Below are 24,477 nucleotides of genomic sequence, written 5' to 3'. Positions count from 1 at the left end.
ACATTTTTCTTTTTTTTTTTCTTTTTGAGATGGAGCTTCACTTTGTCGCCCAGGCTGGGGTGCAGTGACACAATCTTGGCTCACCGCGACCTCCACCTCACAGGTTCAAGCGATTCTCCTACCTTAGCCACCCAAGTAGCTGGGATTATGGACACTCACCACCACACCCTGATAATTTTTATATTTTTAGTAGAGTCAGCATTTCACCATGTTGGCCAGTCTGGTCTCAAACTCCTAACCTCAAGTGACTCACCCATCTTGGCCTCCAAAAGTGCTAGGATTACAGGCATGAGCCACAGCACCCAGCCAAACATTTTTTTTTTACATATTTAAAAAACATTCTAGTAGGAAACTATTAATATCGATTTTGTTTTCATTGAACATCTTTAACATTGAGGAAGAGTACAGTTCCCAGGATATGCTTAGAAATATATTTTTGGTAGAAAATGCCTCACATCCACAAGAGATCGCTTTTTTTTTAATGAACACACATGAACGTTAAGAAAATTCCCTTAAGGCTCGGCCGGGCGCAGTGGCTCACTCCTGTAATCCCAGCACTTTGGGAGGCCGAGGCGGGTGGATCACAAGGTCAAGAGATCGAGACCATCCTGGTCAACATGGTGAAACCCCGTCTCCACTAAAAAAATACAAAAAATTAGCTGGGCATGGTGGTGCGTGCCTGTAGTCCCAGCTACTCAGGAGGCTGAGGCAGGAGAATTGCCTGAACCCAGGAGGCGGAGGTTGCGGTGAGCCGAGATCGCGCCATTGCACTCCAGCCTGGGTAACAAGAGCGAAACTCCGTCTCAAAAAAAAAAAAGAAAGAAAGAAAATTCCCTTAAGGCTCAGAAAGATCATACTCAAAGCATTCTGATAGTGAAGGTTTTTTTTTTTTTTTTTTAAATAGAGTCTTGCTCTGTAGCCCAGGCTGGAGTGCGGTGGTGCAATCTCGGCTCACTGCAACCTCCGCCTCCCGGGTCCTAGTTCAAGGAATTCTCCTACCTCAGCCTCCCAAGCAGCCGGGATTACAGGCACAAGCCACCATGCCCAGCTGATTTTTGTATTTTTTTGTAGAGACAGGGTTTCACCATGTTGGCCAGTCTGGTCTTGAACTCCTGGCCTTGTAATCCACCCACCTGCCAAAGTGCTGGGATTACAGGCATAAGCCACGGTGCCCGGCCGATATTGAGGCTTTTAAAAAAATATCTATGGCAACATCTTTTAAGGCAACTGTAGTCCCCAGTTTAAAAGATGATGCTGCAAACATCTTTATAGTCCCAGTGAGACAATTTGTCCACAGACATAAGCAGTTCAACACTCCTGGATCTGAGATGCATCCTTCATATGCCTTCCAGGTAGAGAATGGCAAAAAGCACTCACCAGCAGTGCCTCAGCCAGTCAGGCCCTAGGGGTCATCTCCATGAGATAGACCCCAGACATTGAATGACAAGTACCACATCACGCCCACCAACTGCCATCTGAACTCATCCCTGCTGATTTAAAATCTGCTGATTCTTTCATATTAGACACTTCACCTTTACACTGTTTCAAAGCGTTCCCATTTTTAACTAGTATTACATTTCTGACATCTATTGCCTTTTAAAATCTCATCTACTTTATGTTTTGGTTCTAATTGTCTTCCCTCTCCTCCTCCCTCCCATTTGTGTGCAACTTCTTTTTTTTTTTTTTGAGACGGCGTTTCACTGTTGTTACCCAGGCTGGAGTGCAATGGCGCGATCTCGGCTCACCGCAACCTCCGCCTCCTGGGTTCAGGCAATTCTCCTGCCTCAGCCTCCTGAGTACCTGGGATTATAGGCACGCGCCGCCATGCCCAGCTAATTTTTTGTATTTTTAGTAGAGACGGGGTTTCACCATGTTGACCAGGATGGTCTCGATCTCTTGACCTCGTGATCCACCCGCCTCGGCCTCCCAAAGTGCTGGGATTACAGGCTTGAGCCACCGTGCCCGGCATGTGTGCAACTTCTAAGTGTTCTGTGTTTTCCGTGGGAAGTGGTACTCTTAGAAGACAGGCTTTACTATAATGAGCTTGTTTATTTGAACTAAGGCCATTTGTATTTTCCCTTAAAATGAACTGTTTTTATCCAATCCAAGAATGTGGATTATGTTAGACATCCCATTCCAAAACTGCACACACTTTTCAAGTGTACGTGAGAACCATTGTCCACATCTACCATGAAAATAGCAAAGACCACATAGCAGATGTTTCTTCAGATGCAGCTAAAATGTGGCTGCAAACCTCAAAACGGCACCCCAGCTATGGGAGGCATTGGTAACCGTAGGGGTGGTGATTCTTAATTCCCACAGCATATGACAATCACCTTAACAGCTTTTAAAGACCCTACCAAAGTCTAAGTCACATGCAGACCCAAACTGCATCAGAACCTTTGGGCGGTGGAACCCACGATTAATCTTTTAAAGTTCACAAGTGATTTGAATGTGCAGTCAAGACTGAAAACCACCAACGTAAATATGGCCATTTCCCTGCTATTGCTTGTATTTTTTCCATTTTCCTTTATTCTTTTCTTTCTTTCTTCTTTTATTTTTTATGTATTTATTTATTTTTGAGGCAGGACCTTGCTCTGTTACCCAGGCTAAAGTGCAGTGGTGTGATCATGGCTTACTGGCAGCCTCAACCTCCCAAACTCAAGTGATCCTCCTGCCTCAGCTTCCTGAGTACCTGGAGCTACAGAGTGTGTGCCACCACACCCAGCTAATTACTGTATTTTTTTCTAGAGACAAGTTTTGCCGTGTTGCCCAGGCTGGTCTCAATTTCCTGGGCTCAAGCAATCTGTCCACCTTGGCCTTCCAAAGTGTTGAGATCACAGGTAACAACCACTGCACCTGCCTGTTTTCTGTTTGAATTGCACCATGACAATAATCACCTTCTCTTAATTTTTTCTTTCTCTTCTTTCAGAGCTGTGATATTTCTTTTCCTCCTCCCAAGACTTAAAAATGTTGTTAAGAATTTTGTGTTTTCTCTCCCAACCCCACCTTACAACTCTGGGGAAGACGAATCACTTGTAATCCCTTAGAGGGTGAAAAGAATGCAGCAGGGAGGGAAAGATAGATTCCAAGGGCTCTCAGTGGAGAGAGCAAGAAAGCTCCTTCTCTATGTACCCAGCAAATGCCTTCTTCAGTATTAACTGCGGTAGGAATAAACCACCGTAAGCTCCCAAATACCTTTAAGTCATTCAACAAGAACCTAGACAAAATGCAAAGTTGTTGATAGAAGTGCTTTGAAAACAGCCAATATGTCTTGTTTATATAGGTAAGAAAATTCGGTGGCTCAAGCCTGTATTCCCAGCACTTTGGGAGGTCGAGGCGGGTGGATCACGAGGTCAAGAGATCGAGACCATCCTGGTCAACACGGTGAAACCCCGTCTCTACTAAAAATACAAAAAATTAGCTGGGCATGGTGGCGCGTGCCTGTAATCCCAGCTACTCAGGAGGCTGAGGCAGTAGAATTGCCTGAACCCAGGAGGCGGAGGTTGCGGTGAGCCGAGATCGCGCCATTGCACTCCAGCCTGGGTAACAAGAGTGAAACTCTGTCTCAAAAAAAAAAAAAAAAGAAAAGAAAATTAACATAAGTAACTTTAAGGTAAAGAGAAGTTCCCATATATTTTAAGTTAAATTCTTCCACATCTCCATTTTTCTTTCCAATTCCAATGCTCCTTTCCTTACTAACAACACTACACACTAGTCCCCCCATTATTTGAGAAGAATATGTCCCAAGATGCCCAGTTTGTTCCTGAAACTGAGCATGGTAACCAAACCCTGTATATACTATGTCTTTTTGATCTGATAACCCAACGGCTACTAAGTGACTAGCAGGCAGGTAGTGTCTACAGCATGGAAACGTGGGACAAAGTGATGACTCACATCCCAGGCGGAACAGAGAGGGACATCTGGAGATTTTACCATGCTACTTAGAACAGCAGACAATTAAAAACTTATGAATTGTTTATTTCTGTAACTTCTTCTTGGATATTTTTGGACTGAAGTTGACCTAGAGTAACTGGAACCACAGAAGGCAAAACCAAAAACCGTGGATACGTAAGGCTACTGTACCTTCTGTCTCCCTCAGTACCCCTGTCCTCCTACAAGCTCTTCCTGTACACTGATACAATAGAGTAGTACCGCTTTCCCCACGAGACCCCCCTATTCAAAAGCATCAAGTGATTTCACTGTCCAATCAAGTGCAAAACCCTTGGCTTAGCATTGAGGGGCTCCTAAATGTCTCCTCTCCTCTCCTCTCCTCTTCAATTTAATCTCCCTCACTTTTCCTTTAGGAACACTCTTCTCTAGCCAAAATTGGTGGACTTGTCCACTGTCCCTCTATGGACCCACCTCCATGCCTGATCTCATGCTCACTTAAAACCAGAAGTAGCTTTCCCAGTTTCCTTCATTGGAAACCTGTCTCAAATTTCACTATTTCCGTGAAGACTGGCAATCCTAGCAGCTTCTATTCCCATAGAGAAAGACTGTCTGGAGGAGCTGGGGTCTTGACGCACATTGCGGACATTTTATACCAAGAAACAGCTGCTAGGGATAGGACAGGGCACAGCAGCTGTGGAAGAAGGGTGAGAGAGTAAGTGGCAGTAAGGTGTTGGGATAAAAACCTTATGTCCCTCTATAAAGAAAGTAGCAAACCAACAATGGATAGGCCAAGTGCAGCCGAAAGTTGTGTTTTGTTTGGCCCAGAGAGTGTTTTTAGATGCTGGCTGCTCATTTAAATTTTTTAAAAACTGGAGCTTACACAAAAATTTGAACTTCTGGCTTCTCTTTAAAAGATTATAACATTTGGCTATGCTGCACTGTATTTCAACAAGTTCTTGCTACCCACCCTGATTCTTGGTCACCTGAATAAACACTTATTATTTTCCCTAATTCTGTGGGTCAGCTGGGCAGTCCTGGTCTGGGCCAACTTAGCTGATACCTGTGGTCATCGGGGGCTGGATGGTCTAGAATAGTCTTGCTCACATGTCTTAGCCATGTGCATCCTGCAGCAGGCTAACCAGGGCTCTTCCACAGGTGGTGGTCAAAGTTTCCCAAGGGCATCAGAAGAGCAAGCACCAATGTTCGAGTGCTTTTCACACCTCTGCCTGTAGCCCAACTGCTAATATCCATTGGCCAAAGCATGTCTCATGGCCAAGCCCAGATTCAGGGGCTTGAGAAACAGAACCCACCTCTTGATATAAAAAGTTGCCAAGGCACATTGCAAAGATAGTATGTATTCAGGGACTGGAAGACTTTCTGGCCATTTTTGCAATCATGATAGCCACAGTCAACTGAAGGTGGGTAGCTCTGGTATTCTTGGGGCAGGGGACATGCCATCCAGGTCATCGGAAGCCCCACTCCTCTCCCTCACTGAATCATTCCTAGCTAGCTCACTGGCTTTATGTTGCTCCTTGGACCACCTGAGTAGAACACTTTCTCAGACTCTTCTGGTTACTGCAAGCAACAGCTCTGCAAATTGCTAAGAAGAGGCAACAAGGGACTAAGACCCCAAAACAGGATAATGCAAGATCTGCACAAACAGATTTAAGAATAAGAACATTCAAAAAAGGCTGGGTGCGGTGGCTCACGCCTGTAATCCCAGCACTTTGGGAGGCTGAGGTGGACAGATCACGAGGTCAAGAGATTGAGACCATCCTGGCCAACATGGTGAAACCCCGTCTCTACTAAAAATACAAAAAATTAGCTGGGCGTGGTGTCGTGTGCCTGTAGTCCTAGCTACTCAGGAGACTGAGGCAGGAGAATTGCTTGAACCTGGGAGGCGGAGGTTGCAGTGAGCTGAGATCACACCACTGCACTCCAGCCTGGCGCCTGGTGACAGAGGGAGACTGTCTCAAAAAAAAAAAAAAAAAAAAAGCACATAAAGTATCAAGAGGCCACCACATAGAACTGTCACGAAGAAACGGCATAAGACACAGGCTCTCAGCCGGGCGCGGTGGCTCACGCCTGTAATCCCAGCACTTTGGGAGGCCGAGGAGGGTGGATCACGAGGTCAAGAGATCGAGACCATCCTGGTCAACATGGTGAAACTCCGTCTCTACTAAAAATACAAAAAATTAGCTGGGCTTGGTGGCGCGTGCCTGTAATCCCAGCTACTCAGGAGGCTGAGGCAGGAGAATTGAATTGCCTGAACCCAGGAGGCGGAGGTTGCGGTGAGCCGAGATCGCGCCATTGCACTTCAGCCTGGGTAACAAGAGTGAAACTCCGTCTCAAAAAAAAAAAAAAAAAAAAAAAAAAAAAAAAAAAAAAAAAAAAGACACAGGCTCTCAGCCCTGGTGGTACTTTTGAATCACTAAGTAGCCTGAAAGTTACTATTGCACGGGACATATCCCCATCAATTACAAAAGAATCTCAGCGGTAGAGCCTGAACTGGTTACAATCCTAAAAGCTCCCTAGCTAATGCTAACCAATGGCAAAATCGAGAATCACTAGCACTGGGTTATTTCATTTCAAAGTGGAAAGTGCTGGTAAATTCCCCCAAAGAAGTAGATTGCCATCTTAGTAGCCAAAAAAGGAAACTCCAATCAGAAGAGTCCTAAAAAAGCTACTTGAAAGGAGAGGGTGTTAATGCATTTCAGGTGACTAGGCAGGTTCTAGTTACATGAATCCAAACTAATTCTTAAATAACGTTCACCCAGTTATATTGGCCATGGAGTGCCCAAGGTCAGAACCTGGGGAGGGAAGAAGATCTAGATGCTATCTCTGATTTAATGGCACAATCACTGCTGTTATCTTAGATGGCAGGAGCAAGGCCAAAGCTATGGACAAAGGAACTTCCCCTTTCTTCTCCTTTACCTGCTCCCTTGAGATTTAGGAGACATGGTAGAATGCATCTGTTGGATGTAGTCAAGTCCCTTTGGGAGATCAGCAGGCCAGAGAGGGAGGCCAATGCACCAGAGGGTTTTATTTGTTTGTTTGTTTGTTTGTTTAGATGGGGTCTTGCTCTGTTGCCCAGACTGGAGTATAGTGGCACAATCATAGCTCACTGCAACCTCAACCTCTTGCTTCAAGCAATCTTCCCTCCTCAGTCTGTGGAGTAGCTAGGATTACAGGCTTGAGCCACCTCGCCTGCCTGGCAGAGCTTCTCAACCCTACACACAAGCCTGCCCTGTGGACCCTCTCCAGCAGGCTTCAAGAGCCCAGTGGGGAGCGGCAGGGGTGATAATGCCGCAGCCCGGAGCCCAAGGGGGCCAGTTCAAGACTGAGAGGAAGAATGAACCAAAACACTCTACACCTCCCACAAACTTGCACAATGCAAAGGAGATGCAGCATGGACCCTGAGGGGTCTAAAGATTGGCTGTCACGACTGTGTGCCAGGCACTGTGCCAGGGCCTGACCGACGTTGTCATCCACGGTCTTAGTGACTTTTACCGGCCCATCATAGTGTAACTCAGGACTCAGATTTCCTGAATCAGAGCAGGGCTCCTGCCATTGAAGTTCTCGCCTTTCTCTCCACTGTCTTAGTTCTTGTCCAGTGCAAGAACTCAAGAAGGGTCGCTTGGAAGCTCCAACTCTTTCAGAGAAGCTCAGGCTGTCTCAGCGAAACTGTCCCTGAGCAGCTGGGCAGCTGCGCAGCCCATCTGCTGTGTCCCGCAGGCATCGGAAGAGCCGGGGCTGCATCAGCACTCCCGGGGCCCACATCCTGCAGACTTCTTTCCGGGCGTTTCCCTGCAGCAGGACCCTTGCTTGTTTTCCTGTTGCTTTGGCGCTACATGGGGGCGCGCACTGGTCTCTGAGACAAGGGTGCGCGCCTCACGGAGTGAAAAAGGCCCCCAACCTGGAGCCCCGGCGCGGATCCCAGCCCAGCAACGGCGAGTGGGAGGCCTGTCTAGCCGCTTGGGCTTGACAGCTCCCCAACTGACTCCAGTGTGCGAGCTGCGCTCCAGCTGGCCGTGCGCCTTCTGGATTAGCAGCCCAGTGCCGCGGCTCCCGGGGCACAGGGGACCGAGAAAGACCCAAAGCCGAGGGGTTCCTAGTCCCTCTTGCACCCACGGGCCCTCATTCCCTGCAGCCGGCCGTGGCTTCCAGCGGGTTCGCTTTCTACCTGGGAGCCCCGGAGGCGCCTGGAACCAGGAGGGCAATCGCGGGGCGGGAGGCGCTGCCGTCGAGGCGCCCTCGGGGCGCAGCCTGAAAGTCCTTACCTCCCGAGTCGGAAGATCCTCGGGGGGCTGCGGGCGCAGGCGGCTCACCCTTGCGGCTTGACCAGCCCAGGGCATCGCGGCGAGAGGGGATGTGCGGACGTCGGGGCGGCAGCCGCTGCGGACTCTGCCCTCCTCGGGCCGGCGGGAGGCCGGGCCTGGGCGCGCGGCGCTCGATTCTTCACGTGACCGCGGCGGGTGGGCCTGAGGGCGGAGGACTGGCGACTGTGAGGCGGGCTCCCCTGACTCCGGCCCCTTCCCCGGCCGTGCGCTGGACTCAGGGCAGGGAAAGCGGATCCCGCTGCCTGGGGGAGCGGGACGCGCTAGGGGCCGCAGGGGAAAGAGCTTGGGCTGGCGGCCACGGGAGTTAGAGGTCACCTCGGCAAATGGCACCAACTGTGTAGCCTGGCAATGGGACAGTGCCTAGCTCTCTGATCAGGAGAATAGAAGGATGCCTTCCTCTCAAGTTTGGAGAATTAAATCAGGTAATGTAGAAGCCTGCATAATGTAGAAGCGGCTGCAGCTGGCCAAGGCCCAGTAATTATTAGTTCCCTCCCCGTCCTAGGGGAGCCCCCAGTAGAGCATAGTGTGGGCTCCTAGTGGGGCCTCTCTGGGGCAGATACCTCCTGAGAGGTGGCGCCGGCCTGCTCCTCTTCCCATGGGACGCTCCAAGTTCCAGCCCGACCTCGAACTCAGGGTTGCCAGAGCTGCTGAATTTTCAAGAGAAAGCGCAAATCAGTTTTAATGGGATCCCTCCTGAGTTTTTAAAAAGTTGATCATGAAGTTAAAACAATAATAATGATAAGTACTTGCGGGCCAACTGTCAGTTAAGCCCTGGTAGGCAGAGGAGGTGGTCCTGGGCTCCTGTGTCCACCAACTTCACAGACTCCTGTCAGAGGAAGGAGAGGCCTGGAAGAGCTGTGACTGTCCCTGTCACCTGGCGGGAGGTGTGATGTCCCTGTGGGTGGTTCATCAAGACTTGGCGCTAGGCCAGGCCAGTGGCTCGTGCCTGTAATCCGAGCAATTTGGGAGGCCAAGGCTGGAGGATCGCTTGAGCCCAGCAGTTTGAGAACAGCCTAGGCAACATAGCAATACCAGATCGCTTAAAAAATAATAGTAAATAGCCAGGCATGGTGGCACACCTTTAGCTGGCTACTCAAAGCAGGGCTGAAGGATGGCTTGAGCTTAGGAGTTTGAGGCTGCAATGAGCTGTGATTGCACCACTCTAAAAATAAAAATTAAATAAAGACTTGGTGCTAGGTACTGATTTCTGGCAAGATCCAGGTGGGAGACTGGCAGGCAGAATTACAGTCCTCTGAGAGAATTCACACCCTAATTTCTGGGACTGTCTGTTAACTTTACAAGGCAAAAGGGCCTTGTGGACAGTTTTCTAATGAGTTGACTTTAAAATATGGAGGCTATACTGGATTATCTGAGTTGGCCCAATGGAATCACCCGGTGGATGAGCCCTTAAAAGTTAAAGATGAAGGCAGAAGGGAGAGGAGAGATTTGAAGCTTATGAAAGACTCAGTGTGCCTGGATGGGACCCTGCTGCCTTGAAGATGAAGGGAACTGTAAGGAACTAAGTTCTGCCAACAACTTGAATGACCTTGAAAGTTAATTCTTTCTCAGGGCCTTTCAGAAAGGAACACAACTTGCTGACACCTTTATTCCCACCTTGTGAGACATGGAGCAGAGAATCCAGCCATGCCTTACAGGACTTCTGACATATGAACTGTGAGATAATGAACGGATGTGGTTTCAAGCCCCTAAATTAGTGGCAATGTGTTCTGCAGCATAGAAAGCTAATACAGGACACCGACCTGCATTGCAACACCAGAATTGTGTTCTCACTGGAGGCTGGCCTGCAATGAGAACTGCATGTGGCCACAGTTCCTTGGCAGTCATGCCAGGCATGCCAGGCATGACACTTCCACCCCTCTCCTCTGACTGTTACCACTCAGTTCTAACATCCTCTGAGAGCTCTCTTCAACTTCTCCAGGCCAAAGGATGGCTTCCTCTCCCTGCTCATCACACACTTCATGCCAATAATTTGAATGAACTTGGTGCTTGGTGCTTCAGTTCATCTATGTGCACACATTGTCTGCTCCCCACCAGGCCACAAGCATCTGTTGGAGGAAGGAAACTGGAAACCTTTGTCTTTGAATCCCAAGTTCTGGACACACAGCACGCATATGGCGGCTGAAATGGTAAAGCGAAATTTCTATGAGCATGTAATCAATGGTCCTTTTCTACAAGGTATCTACTTTTTTAAAAGAGGAAATTCAATCGTTTTGGGGGAACTAGTGGTTTTTGTTACATGGATGGGTTCTTTAGTGGTGATAGCACAGCCTTCAGGAACCAGTTACCACTAAGCACATCCAATAACAACCCTTTGAGGTGCTGGTTTAGTCTACTCAGGCTGCCATAACAAAGTACCCCCAGCCAGGTGGCTTAAACAATAAAAATGTGTTTCCTTACAGTTCTGGAAGCCCAAAGTCTGAGATCAATATACTGGCAGAGTTGGTTTATGGTAAGGCCTCTCTGCTTAGCTGGTAGCTGGCCATCTCTTCTCTGTGTCTTCACACGGTGCTCCCTCTATGTGTATCTGTGTCCAAGTTTCCTCTTCTAATAAGAACAGTCATATTGGATCAGGGCCTGCCCTTAGGACCTCATTTTATTTGGATTATCTCTTTAAAGACCCTATCACCTTTTGTGATACTGGGTGTTAGGACTTCTACATATGAATTTTGAGTGGGTACAATTATACAATTCAGCCCATAACAAGTACTGATTACAATACCCACATTAGAGCTAAGGAAATGCAGCCTCAGAGAGGAACATCAGCCTGCCCCCAGTTACACAGCTTGAAAATGGCAGCACTGGGATTGCAAACCCAGACCTACTAGAACAGAGGTATCTTCACTCTACTCTGCAGCTACTAGGCAGTTTCAGCTGATAAAATGAACAAAGTCCATATTCAACCTGAGAATTCCACCCAATTTTATTTGCCAATTATCCCCTAAATTACACAGAATTTTGTGGAATTCCATTTAAAACCGTGGGATGTGGCAATCAAGAAGTAGGGGCAAAATCAACAGTGGTGGTTGAAAATAGGGGGCAAACCTTCTCAAACGCCTTCACAAGGCAGGGCACCTAGGAGCCTTGCTCAGTCTTTGTCCCATCTCCTTCCCCTTCCCCTCACTTACTCCACTCCAGCCTTAATGGCTTCCTTTATGCTTCTCAAACATTCCCCAGGACCTTTGCTCCAGCTATTCTCTTAGCCTGGATGATGCATTCCCCAGACACCCAAGTGTTTGCTTAGATTGCACCTTTTCAGGGAGGCAGACCCTGATCCCCACCCTACTAAACTCTTCAACCCACCCCTGCCCTCCTGCTCCCCTCCTCCTTGATCTTCCTTGCATTGCCCTTATCACCTTTTGCCACACAATATGATTCTTCATATCTTCCATTTATTCTTTCCTATCTGTGCACTCCTGATAGAACACAATCTCCACAAGGGTGAAGATCTTTATTCTGTGCACAGGTATTTCCCAAACATCTAAAATAGTGTCCAGAAAATGGAAGGTTTTCAAAAACTATTTGTTGGGTGAGACTTTCTGGAAGTGGTGTGGAATGGTTTCCATCAAAACCTTGCAATCAACCACAGGAAAGAGAATGTATGAAGCTGAACTGGCTTCAGGCTACAAGAGAACTCTATTTCCTCAAGCCTTCCTACTTTCTTTCCCTGTGCCTTGTGGGAGGCCTGGCGATCTATTTGACATCTTGCCTGTCGTCTGATGGCAGTTGGTCACTTGTGGGCACAGCAGAAGGGCTGTTGCCACAGCTGTAACTCTCACCTAACTATCCTTTGAGGCCATGTGAGATTCCAAGAAAAAAGTTCACAGTCTAAAATGCTGATTCTTACAATCTGAGAATTTTATAAACAAATTTGAGGCCCAGAACTAAAATACTAAGTAAAATAAAACATTACCGTGGTTTTTCTGATATAACAAGCTGCTTAGAGTTCTATTTCATTTGAGCAATTGTTCTTGACTAAAGTCTGTACTTTTGAGAAAAAAAAAAAACAATTATCTTTAAATACTTAAGTTTCTTTTTCAGAGAAGTTAACCAAACTGCAAAGTCTGAGGGAAGAGTCTCCACAAGGCTGCCCTCACTTTTGACACCAACTGAAGATCTGGGGGGTTTCCAAAACCATGTTTAGGTTTGATAATTTGCTAGTGTCACAAAACTTATTGAAAGCTGTTATGCTCATGTTTATGGTTCATTATAGTGAAAGGATGTATCTTAAAATTCACTAAGAGAAGAAGAAATGCATCAGGCAGAACATAGGAAGGGTCTAAATGTGGAGTTTCTATCATCCACACTCCCTGTGGAGTCCTGAACAGTGTGACCTCCTCCCAGCCATGACTTGTGAAATGAGCACAGGTTATTGCCAATCAAGGACGTTTATCCAAGCTTTTGGTGTCCAGAGTTTGTATTAGGGCTTGATCACATACTGTCTATGTGACTGGCTTTTCATCTCCAGCCTCTCTCGGAGGTCTGGCTAATACCTTTAGGTTTCAGTTCCTCTGGAAGTCAAAACTCATACTGTGTGGCCCGAATCCCCCAGACAAACAGAGAAACTCCTGTAAGGCAGGGCACTGCAGGTGCCTCCCTGGATCACCTCCCAATTGCTGAAGGCAAAGAGTAGACCATTCTTTGTGTAAGCTTATTTCCTTGCTACACACTTGGACTTACCTTTCTTTTCTTCTAGAAAATTCACTGCTCTTACTGTTTGTGTAGAAAAGGATAGAAATAACCCAAATGACCATTAAGAGGGGACTGGTGGGAAAAAGTGTAAAAAGGAATGGAGTCTGTCTCTGGATGCTATGAAGTGATGACCAGGATATATTAAGTTAAAAAGTAAGGTAGAGGAAAGTGTGTATAGCATATTGCTATTCATCTAAAAGAGGATATGAATACATAAACATATTTGCTTATATTTAAAAAACCAAAGGAACGACACACTAAAAACTTTTTTCAAAGTTATCTTTGTAAGAATGAGGAAAAGAAATCACCCTTAATGCTCAGATTATAGTCCCTAAATAGCTTATTTTACAAGAAGAACCAGCTATCCTTGGAGAAATGGATGACTCCAGGTCTGGAGAAGGAAATATGCAAATAAACCTAAAACATCTTGTCATATCAGGAACCAAGGAGGTTGTCTGAAACTGCTAGCAGCATGCCAGAAGGGCTCAGGGACCAACTTAAAGAGCTTCTGCTGGCCAGAAATAAGACCATTTCTACACCAATAAGGATAATAATGACAAAACATTGAAACATATTAAATATGCTAAAAGTCTGTGCATTTCCAATGATACAGACATATAGTTAGAGAATGCTTAGAAAACCAACTCATTATTTAGAAAACTAGTAAGCATAGGGGAAGATTCAAGCATCTTGAAAGGTGCGATACTGCGTTTCTGAATCAAACTATATTCAGGGTAACCAAACTGTGGATGGTGGAAACCTTCTCTTTATTGAAGTATTCCAGCTGAGAAATGAAAAAGAAATGTACAATTGAAATATAACCACATGCAATCCCTGATGAGTTAGTGGATATGGGCCATGACCATCAATGACTACTAACATCACACAAAATAGAAAAATGTCTTTTCCTTCCAATGCAAGAACACACTAATACCCAAGGCACACTTTTGCCAAAAATTAGAATTCGAATCTGTCCAGGTCGCCAGCTCTAATGATGAGTTCTGAGGAATACAGGGGACCAAGCCACATGTTAAATGACACCAAAGATATGAAATTAATTTTTATTATGCAGATTGTGGAAAACTCTAGCAGACAAACCACCTATTTATTTTCTTCAACAAATGAAGAAACAGAGGGGAGTGGAGAGAAATCTGTAGACCTAAATAAATATAAAAAAAAATTGTTTTGAGACAGGGTTTCACTCTGTTTCCTAGGCTGGAGTGAAGTGGTGCAGTCATAGCTCACTGCAACCTCAAACTCCTAGGCTCAAGCTATCCTCCTGCCTCAGCCTCCAAAGCAGATGGGACTACAGGCATGTGCCACCACACACGGATAATATTTTAATTTTTTGTAGGAATGGGGTTTCACTGTGTTGCTCAGGCTGGTCTTGAATTCCTGGCCTCAAGTAATTCTCCTGCCTCAGCCTCCCAAAGGGCTTGGATTACAAGCATGAGCCAGCCTCAAGAGATTTAAAAGACATACTGACCAATTTCAATTTGGATACTAGTTTGAACAACAAAAAAAATTGTACAAAAAAAAAAACACACAAATTATGTGACAGAGAAAATTGAACTAACTGGATATTTGATAACTCTAAAGGATTCTTACAGTTTTTAGATGTGGTAATGGTATTGTTACATTTTATAAAGAATTTTTACTTTTTAGAGATGAACATATCTTTTTAGAGATATTATGCATAAAATGATGCGGGGTGAGGAGGCATACAAATGGAACATGGTTGACCATGAGTTGATCAGTGTTGATGCTGTATGAAAGTGGCAATTGTTCTTCAAGATCTTTGGCTCACTTTCTATATGTCTTCAGCTCTTTAGTGGCATGCTGATCTTTTTTCTACTTTAGAAAGTTTCTCTTCTTTCTCTAACAGATGATTTTCCTCTACTGAAAATTTTCTGTAAAGTTTCATTGCATTTTCTTGATATACTTCAGTCATTACTTTAAGTTTCTGTTGAAGCTTCTGATTCTCATTTTCAAAATGTGTGTTTCTGACTGCAATGATGCTTGTTCAGTCTGAAGATTTTTAATATGTTCTCTAAGCTCTTCCTTTGTTTTATCAATTTAAGATAACTGAATATAAATTTGGTTTCTTTCTCCTTTTAAGATTTTGAAAGAAGCAATTAACTTGGCAGCATGAATGAGTTTCTTCAAAACTCCTTTTGGAGGATTACCTAAGTAAACACCATTTTCTGATTCACTGTTCGTTTCTAATTCCAAGTTATTATCATCCGTTATGTTTTCTCCAAGCATAGTAGCCCGATCTTTCATCTTTAGCAAGTGTTCAGAGTCTTGATGTAATTTTCTTTATCATTTATAATTTATTCTGCATGTACTTTGAAGTCTTCAAATTTATTTTCTGTTTATTAAAATTAAATTCACTCACTTGTTCTTTACATACTTCAGCTTCTTGCAAAAGCAGTTTCTGGCTTTCCTGAAGATGTGAATTTTCATTCAAAACTATTTGTTGCTATCTTCAGTCATTTTTCATTCACTTGAAATATATTGAAACTCATTTTGGCTTCAGCTACTTGTGATTTGAGGGATTTTGACTCATCTTCTAGAGACTGTATCCTTTTTTAAATATCTGCCGTCAACTCATCTTGTTCAGAATGTTTAGATTTCTTTCCTTTTAACTCTTTTACTAGACAGAGTATTTCATCCTCAAGTTTAGAATTAGACCTGACAGCTTTTCACGGGTTCCTCCAAACTTTGTGCTTCTATTGCCCCCTTCTCATAGCTGGTATCCTTTAAAGATGACTCTATTTCATAGCCTTCATACTCTCTTTGAACAAGGCTAAATTTTTCAAGTAGTTTACATTTTTCTTCAATTAGTCCAGAAAGCCTTACAGCAAGTTTTTTCTCTCTTCTCACATAAACAAGATTCCTAACCAATCTAAAACTTCTCCACAAAAAGAGAACAGCAAAAACTCCAATAGCTGCAGATATCACCAATTCCCCTAGAAAATCATAAGGTTTAGGATCTGGTTTCACACCATCTGGCAGCGCTGCCACAACCCTGAGTAGCTGCTCCAGGAACAGCCCCAAGTATGGCTGAGGGGCAGTCCCCAGCTCCTCCACAGGGCCAAGCCTGCTCTGGCAGGTGCAGTAAACCTGGCAGTGTCTGGACCACAATAAGCAGTGGAGAATATGCAGTCTTTGGTCTGGAACCCGAACTTGGCAACCGGGGTGGACCACTGTGGAGCCGGCTGCAGGGGGAGCTGGAGGACGCAGGCACCCACAGGCGCCCATCCTGGCCTCCTTGTGACACTTCACATCCTGAGGCAGCACAGGATGGAGCCCAACCCACACAAGCCTGCAAGCCACCCTGTCCTTGCCACTCACCCCTGGCCGGAAATCATAAAAATGAAGCATCTGGAAATTCTAGAATTTTAAAATAAAATAAATGAATGTAATAAGTCAGTGAATGGGTTTCACCACAGAGTAGACACAAATGAACAGGAAGATAGACCAGAATAAAATGCCCAGACTAAAACATAAAGAGATAAAAAGAAAAGTCTGAAATGAGCAAACGTTATGTATAAAACACTAAAAATGTCTAACATATTGAGGCCTGAAAAGTAGAGGAGAAGAATAATGGGACAAAAGCAATATTTAAAAATATAGCAGCCGATAGTTTTCCAACCCTGATAATAACACATCAAATCACAGAGTTGAGAGGATCTATGAACCCAAGATGGATCAATACATATAGAAACTCGCCTAGGTGTAAGGCTGGTTGCCTTCCTGGGAGGTCAGACAGACTCACCTCTGCACTCAGCACGTGACTCTGCACCTGGCACCAGGCTCTGCACTTGGCACCTAGCTCTACCACATGCTCCCCTGGAAGGCTCTGGCTGATGCAGCCCTGGCCAGCTCTCACGCTGGAAAACCCACCCAACAACCCTCCCAACGGCCCGCGAACCAATAGCGGCCCCCCACGTCTCAATCCCGCTCCCCTGGACCCAATCAGTGCATCCTGCTGTTGCTTGTTCCTCATAGCCATAAAAACCTCCCACCCCAGGAAGTCAGCGCAACTTCTCTGGCCCCCTTTCCCCAGACCACAGAACCTCACCCGGGAGCTGAATAAATTGGCATTTAATTTTCTTATACTGGCCTCAGTTTCCTCGTTTTAAACTTGACAATAACCCTTACAAATGATGCCAAAACCCAGGAGGAGTTCAAGACCCTTCCTGGAGGAAACTGACTCCTCTACCATAAGCCAAACCAGGGAGCCGCCACCTCTCCGATCGTCTGCAGCCATCACTCGGTAAGACTCCAGTTGCCCATGAACCCATCCTCTGTTTGTTCCTATCCGAGGAGACTCTGTCTATAATTGCGGCCGTGTCAGGGACTCTTTCCCGTCTGGAGCTGTGGGTCTCGTGGACACGTCCCAGTGTCCCTGCTCACCCGTTCCAGAAGACAGAAATATTGTGGAGATGTCCCTATACTCCTGTCCTTCCCCATAACCTCCGGTAGTCAGGCATTGAGGTCTGGGATGCCGTTCCTCACTCCTGACTATCCCGCAACAGAGAGGGAACTATAGGTAATCAGGAGTCCTGCCTAGACCCCAAGTCGCCATTGGGATGTCTAGTCCAAAATTTACCCAAGCTAGGCCTCTCCATAAAAAAGAAAAGGCTGCTTTTCCTCTCCACAGTGGCCTGGCCCCAGTATCCTCTGGACAATCAGTCCAAGTGGCCACCAGAAGGAACTTTTGATTTTGACGTTCTAACTGATTTAGACAATTTCTGTCAAAAAATGGTAAATGTTCGGAGCTTCCCTACGTTCAGACCTTCTGGTATCTCTGCTCCCGTCCCACCCTCTGTTTCTCCTGCACCACCGCTCAGGTGCTCCTGGCCAAAGAAACTCCCTCACCACCCTCGGCCCCTCCACTCTCCTCCTTTTCCAACCCTGACCTACCCGAGGAACTCTCCTTTCCACCCGCCCAACTCACAAATCCTCTGCCATATGCAGAACCTCAAGCCCCTCCAGCTCCTCCTCTTCCTGGTCCCAACCTAGCCTCTCCTGTTAGTGCTCACACTTGCTCGCGCTGTGCTCCTAACAATGAAGCCTCCCTCCTTTGTCCCCTCTGTGAGGTGGCCGGAGCAGAGGGTGTTGTTCCAGTGCATGCTCCCTTCTCCCTCTCTGATCTATCAGCCATTGAGAAACGCCTAGGGTCATTCTCCACCAATCCTACTGCTTACACCAGAGAATTCCACTACCTCACCCAGGCTTACAACGTCACCTGGCATGATACCTATGTAATCCCGTCCTCCACCCTTACTCCAGATGAGCATGACCGCATCCTTACAGCGGCCCGGGCACACGCTGATCAGGTACATCTCGCAAACAGTCAAATGCCAGTAGGTGCAGCAGCGGTCCCTGAGGCCGACCCTAATTGGAACTATCAAACTGGTCAAGATGACCGCTGCTGCCGAGACCAAATGCTACAGTGCCTCCTAGTGGGCATGCAAAGCACAGCTCAAAAGGTAGTTAATTATGATACGTTAAGGGAAATAACTTGGGGTCCTACTGAAAACACAGCCGCCTTCCTTGACCAGTTAACTAATGCTATGATCCTTCATACCCGGCTGGACCCGGCCTCTTTAGTGGGTGCTACAGTTCTAGCCACCCAGTTCATCTCTCAGTCAGTGGCTGACATTAGAAAGAAACTTAAGAAAACTGAGGAGGGCCCCCAAATTCCCATATGAGACCTGGTAAATATGGCATTTAAAGTTTTTAATGGCCGAGAGGAAAAGGCTGAGGCCACCCACCAGGCCCATCTACAGCAAAAGGTAAGCCTCCAAACCCAAGCTCTTGTGGCAGCCCTGAGGCCAGCAGCCCACCAGGCACCTGGTGGAGGGGGTCCATCAAAACCTGCCAAGAACTCCGGAGGTGTTCCGCCTGGGCCCTGTTTCAAGTGCGGTCAGGAGGGACACTGGACAGGTCGGTGTCCATGTCCCTGACCACCTACCCAGCCTTGCCCAAACTGCAAGCAGCTTGGACACTGGCACAGTGATTGCCCATCCCGGACTACAGGCCCACCCCCGACACCTCTATGTGGAGGGCAGGCTGGTCCTCAAGAAGCAATCCCATCGCTTGGACTTCTCGGCCTTCTGGATGACTGATGCAGCCCAAACTCGAAGACCCCCATCACCCTTGCTGAGCACAGGGTAACGCGGCAGGTAGTGGGTAAGTCCATTTCCTTCTTAGTGGACATGGTGGCTACCTATTCTGTATTGCCTTCCCACTCAGGACCTAGCATACCTTCCCAGGTTTCAGACACGGGAATTGACAGTAAGCCTTCCTGTCCTAATCAAACCCACCCTTTAGCCTATGTCCTCAAGGGACACCCCTTTTCCCACTCCTTTTTAATCATACCCTCATGCCCAGTCCCCTTTATAGGATGAGACATTCTCCAGACTGTGGGGGCCACTTTCCAACTCACGGCACCCCACATTCAAGCGCATCATCTGCCCACCTCCTACTGCCACTCCTAACCGACACCACGCCCTGTCTTAACGCCTCACCTCCACCCCCGTAATCAATGCTACACAGATCTCCAACCTTTTACAGGCCTTATCATTGCCCAGGGAAGTTGCAGTCATACACTGCTGAGGACGCCGGGCCCAGCATGATGCCATCTCCCAGGGCAATGTGCGGGCATATACACAGCAAGATCTTTAACTAATGCCAAGTTAATCCCTACGCCTGTTCTCTTCCTTACCACGGCCACACAGCCTGTATACTCACCATCAGAAAAACAGGCCCTTATACTAAAGGGGGGAACAGAATCTAATCAGGGCTGGATCTTCCTAAATAACAGAATCCCCCTTCCCCGGGAACAGGCCCCTAAAATTATTGCTGAAATCCACCAATCTTTACATATAGGGCCTAAGGTGTTACACTGCTTTGTACAGCCCCTCTTTTTCTCACCAGGTCTGCAACAATTGAGCAGGAACACAAGGCTTAGAAGAAAACGTCAACACTCTCTATCATCTCCAAGAGGACTTCTATAAGAAGCAGAATGCATCAGTCTCGCCTCTTAACTGGTGGCAATCCCCCATGCTAACCTGGCTAACCCCTATTATCACTCCTATCATCATAGTTTGTCTTCTGTTAATGCTAGCCCCTTTTTTCCTCAGGTTTTTACAGGCCCACGTGAAGGAAATTTCCAGGGTGGCCGTAAACCAGATGCTACTTCACCCTTGTGTCCGACTCCCAACCGAGGCACCAGCCAACTGACCCTTCTCCCTCACTCCGCCCCTATTCAGCAGGAAGTAGCCAGAAAGAAGCAGCATCCTATATCATCAAAAGGGTCAGAATGTAAGGCTGGTTGCCTCGCTGGGAGGCCGGACACACCCACCTCTGCACTCAGCACCTGACTCTGCACCCAGCACCAGGCCCTGCACTCGGCCACATGGCTCCCCTGGAAGGCTCCAGCTGATGCAACCCTGGCCGGCTCTCACACCGGAAAACTCGCCCAACAACCCACCCATAACTTGCCAACCAATAGCGGCCTGCCCCAATCCCACTCCCCTGGACCCAATCAGGGCATTCTGCTGTTGCTCATTCCTCATAGCCGTAAAAACCTCCCACCCCAGGAAGTCAGCATGACTTCTCTGGCCCCCTTTCCCCAGACCAAAGAACCTCGCCCGGGAGCTGAATAAATTGGCATTTAATTTTCTTACGTTGGCCTCAGTTTCCTCATTTTAAACTCGGCAATAACCCTTACACTAGGTATAGTACATAAAATGACAGACAAAGTAAAGGAGAAAATCCTAACAGCAGCCAAAAGAAAAACAAAAAGGCATATTACCATGAAAGAAGCCAAAGTACACTTTGGCTTACTTCTCAACAGAAGCAATAGAGAAGCCAAAAGAATATTGAAAGAAAATAACTGCCATTCTAGAATTCTGTGCCTTGCAAATGATCCTTAAAAAGTAAAAGCAAAATAAAAATATGTTTACACAAATTATAGTTGAGAGATTTTTTAAGCAGCATATTTGCACCAAAGAAAATACTGAATGGAATTTTTAGGCAGATGCAAAATGATTCTACTTGGAAGCAAAGAAAAGATAGAGGGAGGCATGAAAAGGAAATTTGTGGGTAAATCTTGATGAAGATTGGCTGCATAAAGTTAGATCAATAACGATTTGTAGAATTAAACTATATATAAGAATAGCTTTGCATATATACCTATATGTGTGTGTATACACACGCACATACACACACATATAATTTAAATGGACAACAGAGGCACAAAAGGTGGGAGGGATTAAGTTTTTTTGTATTTGTATTCCAAAGTTCCTGCATTATCTGGAGGGTGATCAAAGAATTTATACATGCCATTCTTTAAGTTAAAGGTGATTGTTGTAGCCTCTAGAAAAAAATACTAAAAGTTGGCTGGGAGCAGTGACTCATGCCTGTAGTCCTAGTACTTTGGGAGGCCGAGATAGGCAGATCGCTTGAGCTCAAAAGTTCAAGACAAGCCCGGGGAACATGGTGAAATCCCATCTTTACAAAAAATGAAAAAACTAGCTGGGCATGGTGCTGTGCACCTGTAGTCCCAGCTATTTGGAGGCTAAGGCAGGAAGATTGTTTGAACCTGGGAGGTCGAGGCTGCAGTGAACTGAGATTGCACCACTGCACTCCAGCCTGGGTGACAAAGTGAGACCCTGTCTTGAAAAAAAAAAAATACTAAAAGTAAATAAACATAGAATTAATAAGCTAATAGAGAAAATAGAATAATAAATATACATATTTCAAATGAAAGAATAAGAGAAAAAAGAGAAGAGATGCAATTAATGAAAAACAAAGAGATGATAGATTTAAAGCCAAATATATCAATAGTTACAGTAAAAATAGAGAGGCAAAACATCTCAATTATGTTTTCAGACTGGATTAGCAGGCAACTACAATTATTTGCTGCTTACAAAAGAAACATCATAAATATAAGGAGGTTGAAAGTAAAAGGATGGAAAAATATCCTGTATAAATGGAAACCAAAAGATAGCCATTTTAGCTTCATTAATACAAGAAATAATATAGTGTAAAATAAGAACCACCACAACTAGAGGTATACTTTGTATTGATAGAGTTAATCAACCAGGAAGATGTAACTTCTGAATTAGCATGATTCTAACAACATAGTTTCAAATGCATAAAGCAAAAAAATCTGGAAAATTTCCAAATATTTGAAAATTAAATCACACAGTTATAAATAACCTGTGGTTTGAAAAGAAATCCACCAGGAAAATTGGAAATATTACTAATTGAATGAAAATAAAAACACAGGATACCAAAATTTGTGGTATGTAGTTAAATTAGTCATTAGGGGACATGTGTAGCATTAAATATATTATAAAACAGAAAGGGCTTGAATTAATAATCTAAGCTTCCACCTTAGGAAACTAGGGGGAAAAAAGAGCAAATTAAAGCAAGTAGAAAGAAGAAAATACAAAAGATAAAAGCAGAAATCAGCCGAGCATGTTGGTACACGCCTATGTTCCCAGCTACTGGGGAGGCTAAGGCAGGAGAATCGCTTGAACCCAGGAGGAGGATGTTGCAGTTAGCAGAGATCACTCCAGCCTTGGCAACAGAGCAAGACTTTGTCTCAAATAAATTTTTAAAAAGCAGAAATCAATAAAATTAACCCCAGATAACAGTAATAAAGGAAACAATAAAGGAAAGCATAATACATCATGATAAAGTACAATTGATCCCAGGAATTTAAATTTGATTCAACGTTTGAAATTGAATCAGTGTAATACATGGTATCTATAGACTAAAGGAGAAAAATCATATGATCATCTGAATAGATGCTAAAAGCATGTACCAAATGTAACCTCCTTTCAGGGTAAATACTCTCAGAAAATTAAGGATAAAAGAAAACTTTCTTAATCTGCATTAAAAAAAATTAAATTTATTTTTAAACTTTTAAGTTCCGGGGTACGTGTGCAGGATGTGCAGGCTTGTTACATAAGTAAATGCGTGTCATGGGGATTTGTTGCACAGATTATTTCATCACCCAGGTATTAAGCCTAGTATCCGTTAGTTGTTTTTCCTGATCCTCTGCCAAATCCAACCCTGAACCCTCCAATAGGCCCCAGTGTGTGTTGTTCTCTTCAATGTGTCCATGAATTCTCATCATTTAGTACCCACTTACAAATGAGAACATGCGGTATTTGTTAAACTGCATTTGTAAAACTCCCAGGCCTAAAATCATACTTACTATTAAAAAATTGAAGCTCTGCCCTGCCCAGGGTAGCCTATGGATGGTCCAGTAGACTGGGCCTGTGCTGTGTGGGGAAAGTGTGGGCATCACAGCCTTCCTTTTCTTGGGGCCCCCTGCACTGGAGACAGAATGTGGCCGATGGGACCCTCAGGACCTCCAGCTGCCCAGTCCCAGATTAGAGGGATGGGCATCAGTGGGGAGGGTCTTAAATTAAGATGATTTGCCTTCATAGATTGGGAGACACAAAGCATGGATGGATAGAAACCTTTACAAGTATGAGTTGACATATTAACATATCTGCCTGTTACATAGCAGTTATGCCTACTACATTAAATATGAGCCTAGCTACGACCTCTTGGTTTGATATTTTACAGCTTTTGCTGGGTTCATGGAAGGGTGAACCTGGAATTAAACAGGCTACTAGAAAATGTAAAAGCTTTGATAAATCAAGAGGTGAAAAAAGGCATTTCTTTGAACAGAATTGTTTTAGGAGGATTTTCTCAAGGAGGAGCTCTTGTCTTTATATTATACTTCACTTACCACACAGCAGACACTGGCACATGTCACTGCACTCTGTTGCTGGCTTCCACTTTGCGATCCATTTCCACAGGGTCCCATTGTGGCACAAATAGATATATTTCTATTCTCCAGTGCCGTAGAGATTGTGACCCTTTAGTTTCACTAATGTTTGATTTACGTACTCTTGAAAATCTTAAAGCATTGGTAAATCCAGCCAGTGCAAACTTCAAAACCTTCATAGGCATGATGCACAGCTTGTCACCAGGAAATGATGGCTATCAAACAATTCATTGATAAACTCCTACCTCCTGTTGACTGATTTCACTAAAAAGGCCTTCTGAAGAAATACACCGGCATCATTGTAGTAAAGTATAAACCTTTCCCCCAGCCAGGTCTTGAAACTTCTTATGTTTGCATGTTAAAATGTTTTGCAAATACATGCGAATGGCACGAACTAACCAATTAGGATCTTTTAAGTTTCTATATATTTCTATACACAAATATATGGTAGAATATATCAGCATTAAAATAAATGAAGCTATTTCACTAATTTTAATAATTAATAATAAAAGCTAGCTTTCTTTTCTCAAATGTAATTGTGCAGCATAATAAAACACTACAACCAAATTTTTAAATTACATCACTTGAACATTACTAGTATGCAGCTGGGTGTAGTGGCTCATGGCCTGTAATCCCAGTACTTTGGGAGGCCAAGGCGGGCAGATCACTTGCGGTAAGGAGTTTGAGACCTTCCTGGCCAACATG

At 45.1% G+C, this 24,477-nt stretch overlaps 1 protein-coding gene and 2 pseudogenes across 1 annotated transcript in view; 1 reads left to right on the top strand and 2 right to left on the bottom strand.

Annotated features, from left to right (window-relative positions):
* Positions 1 to 8,284, bottom strand: part of LOC101028694 (two pore channel protein 2-like) — a 41,252-nt gene extending 32,968 nt beyond the window's left edge. The window contains exon 1 of the mRNA XM_010337447.3: positions 8,175 to 8,284. Coding sequence (XP_010335749.1) covers positions 8,175 to 8,249 — 75 coding nt within the window. The 5' untranslated portion in view covers positions 8,250 to 8,284. The remainder of the gene's footprint in view (positions 1 to 8,174) is intronic.
* A 5,378-nt stretch (positions 8,285 to 13,662) lies between these two features.
* LOC101029023 (melanoma inhibitory activity protein 2-like) lies at positions 13,663 to 16,956 on the bottom strand (annotated as a pseudogene).
* A 6,572-nt stretch (positions 16,957 to 23,528) lies between these two features.
* LOC101044919 (acyl-protein thioesterase 1 pseudogene) lies at positions 23,529 to 24,031 on the top strand (annotated as a pseudogene).
* Positions 24,032 to 24,477: the final 446 nt, after the last annotated feature.

Source organism: Saimiri boliviensis, chromosome 1 (genome assembly GCF_048565385.1).
Source record: "Saimiri boliviensis isolate mSaiBol1 chromosome 1, mSaiBol1.pri, whole genome shotgun sequence".
NCBI lineage: Eukaryota > Metazoa > Chordata > Mammalia > Primates > Cebidae > Saimiri > Saimiri boliviensis.
The sequence above is the reverse complement of the archived record's forward strand: the minus strand, read 5'-3'. Positions and strand labels throughout refer to the sequence as shown.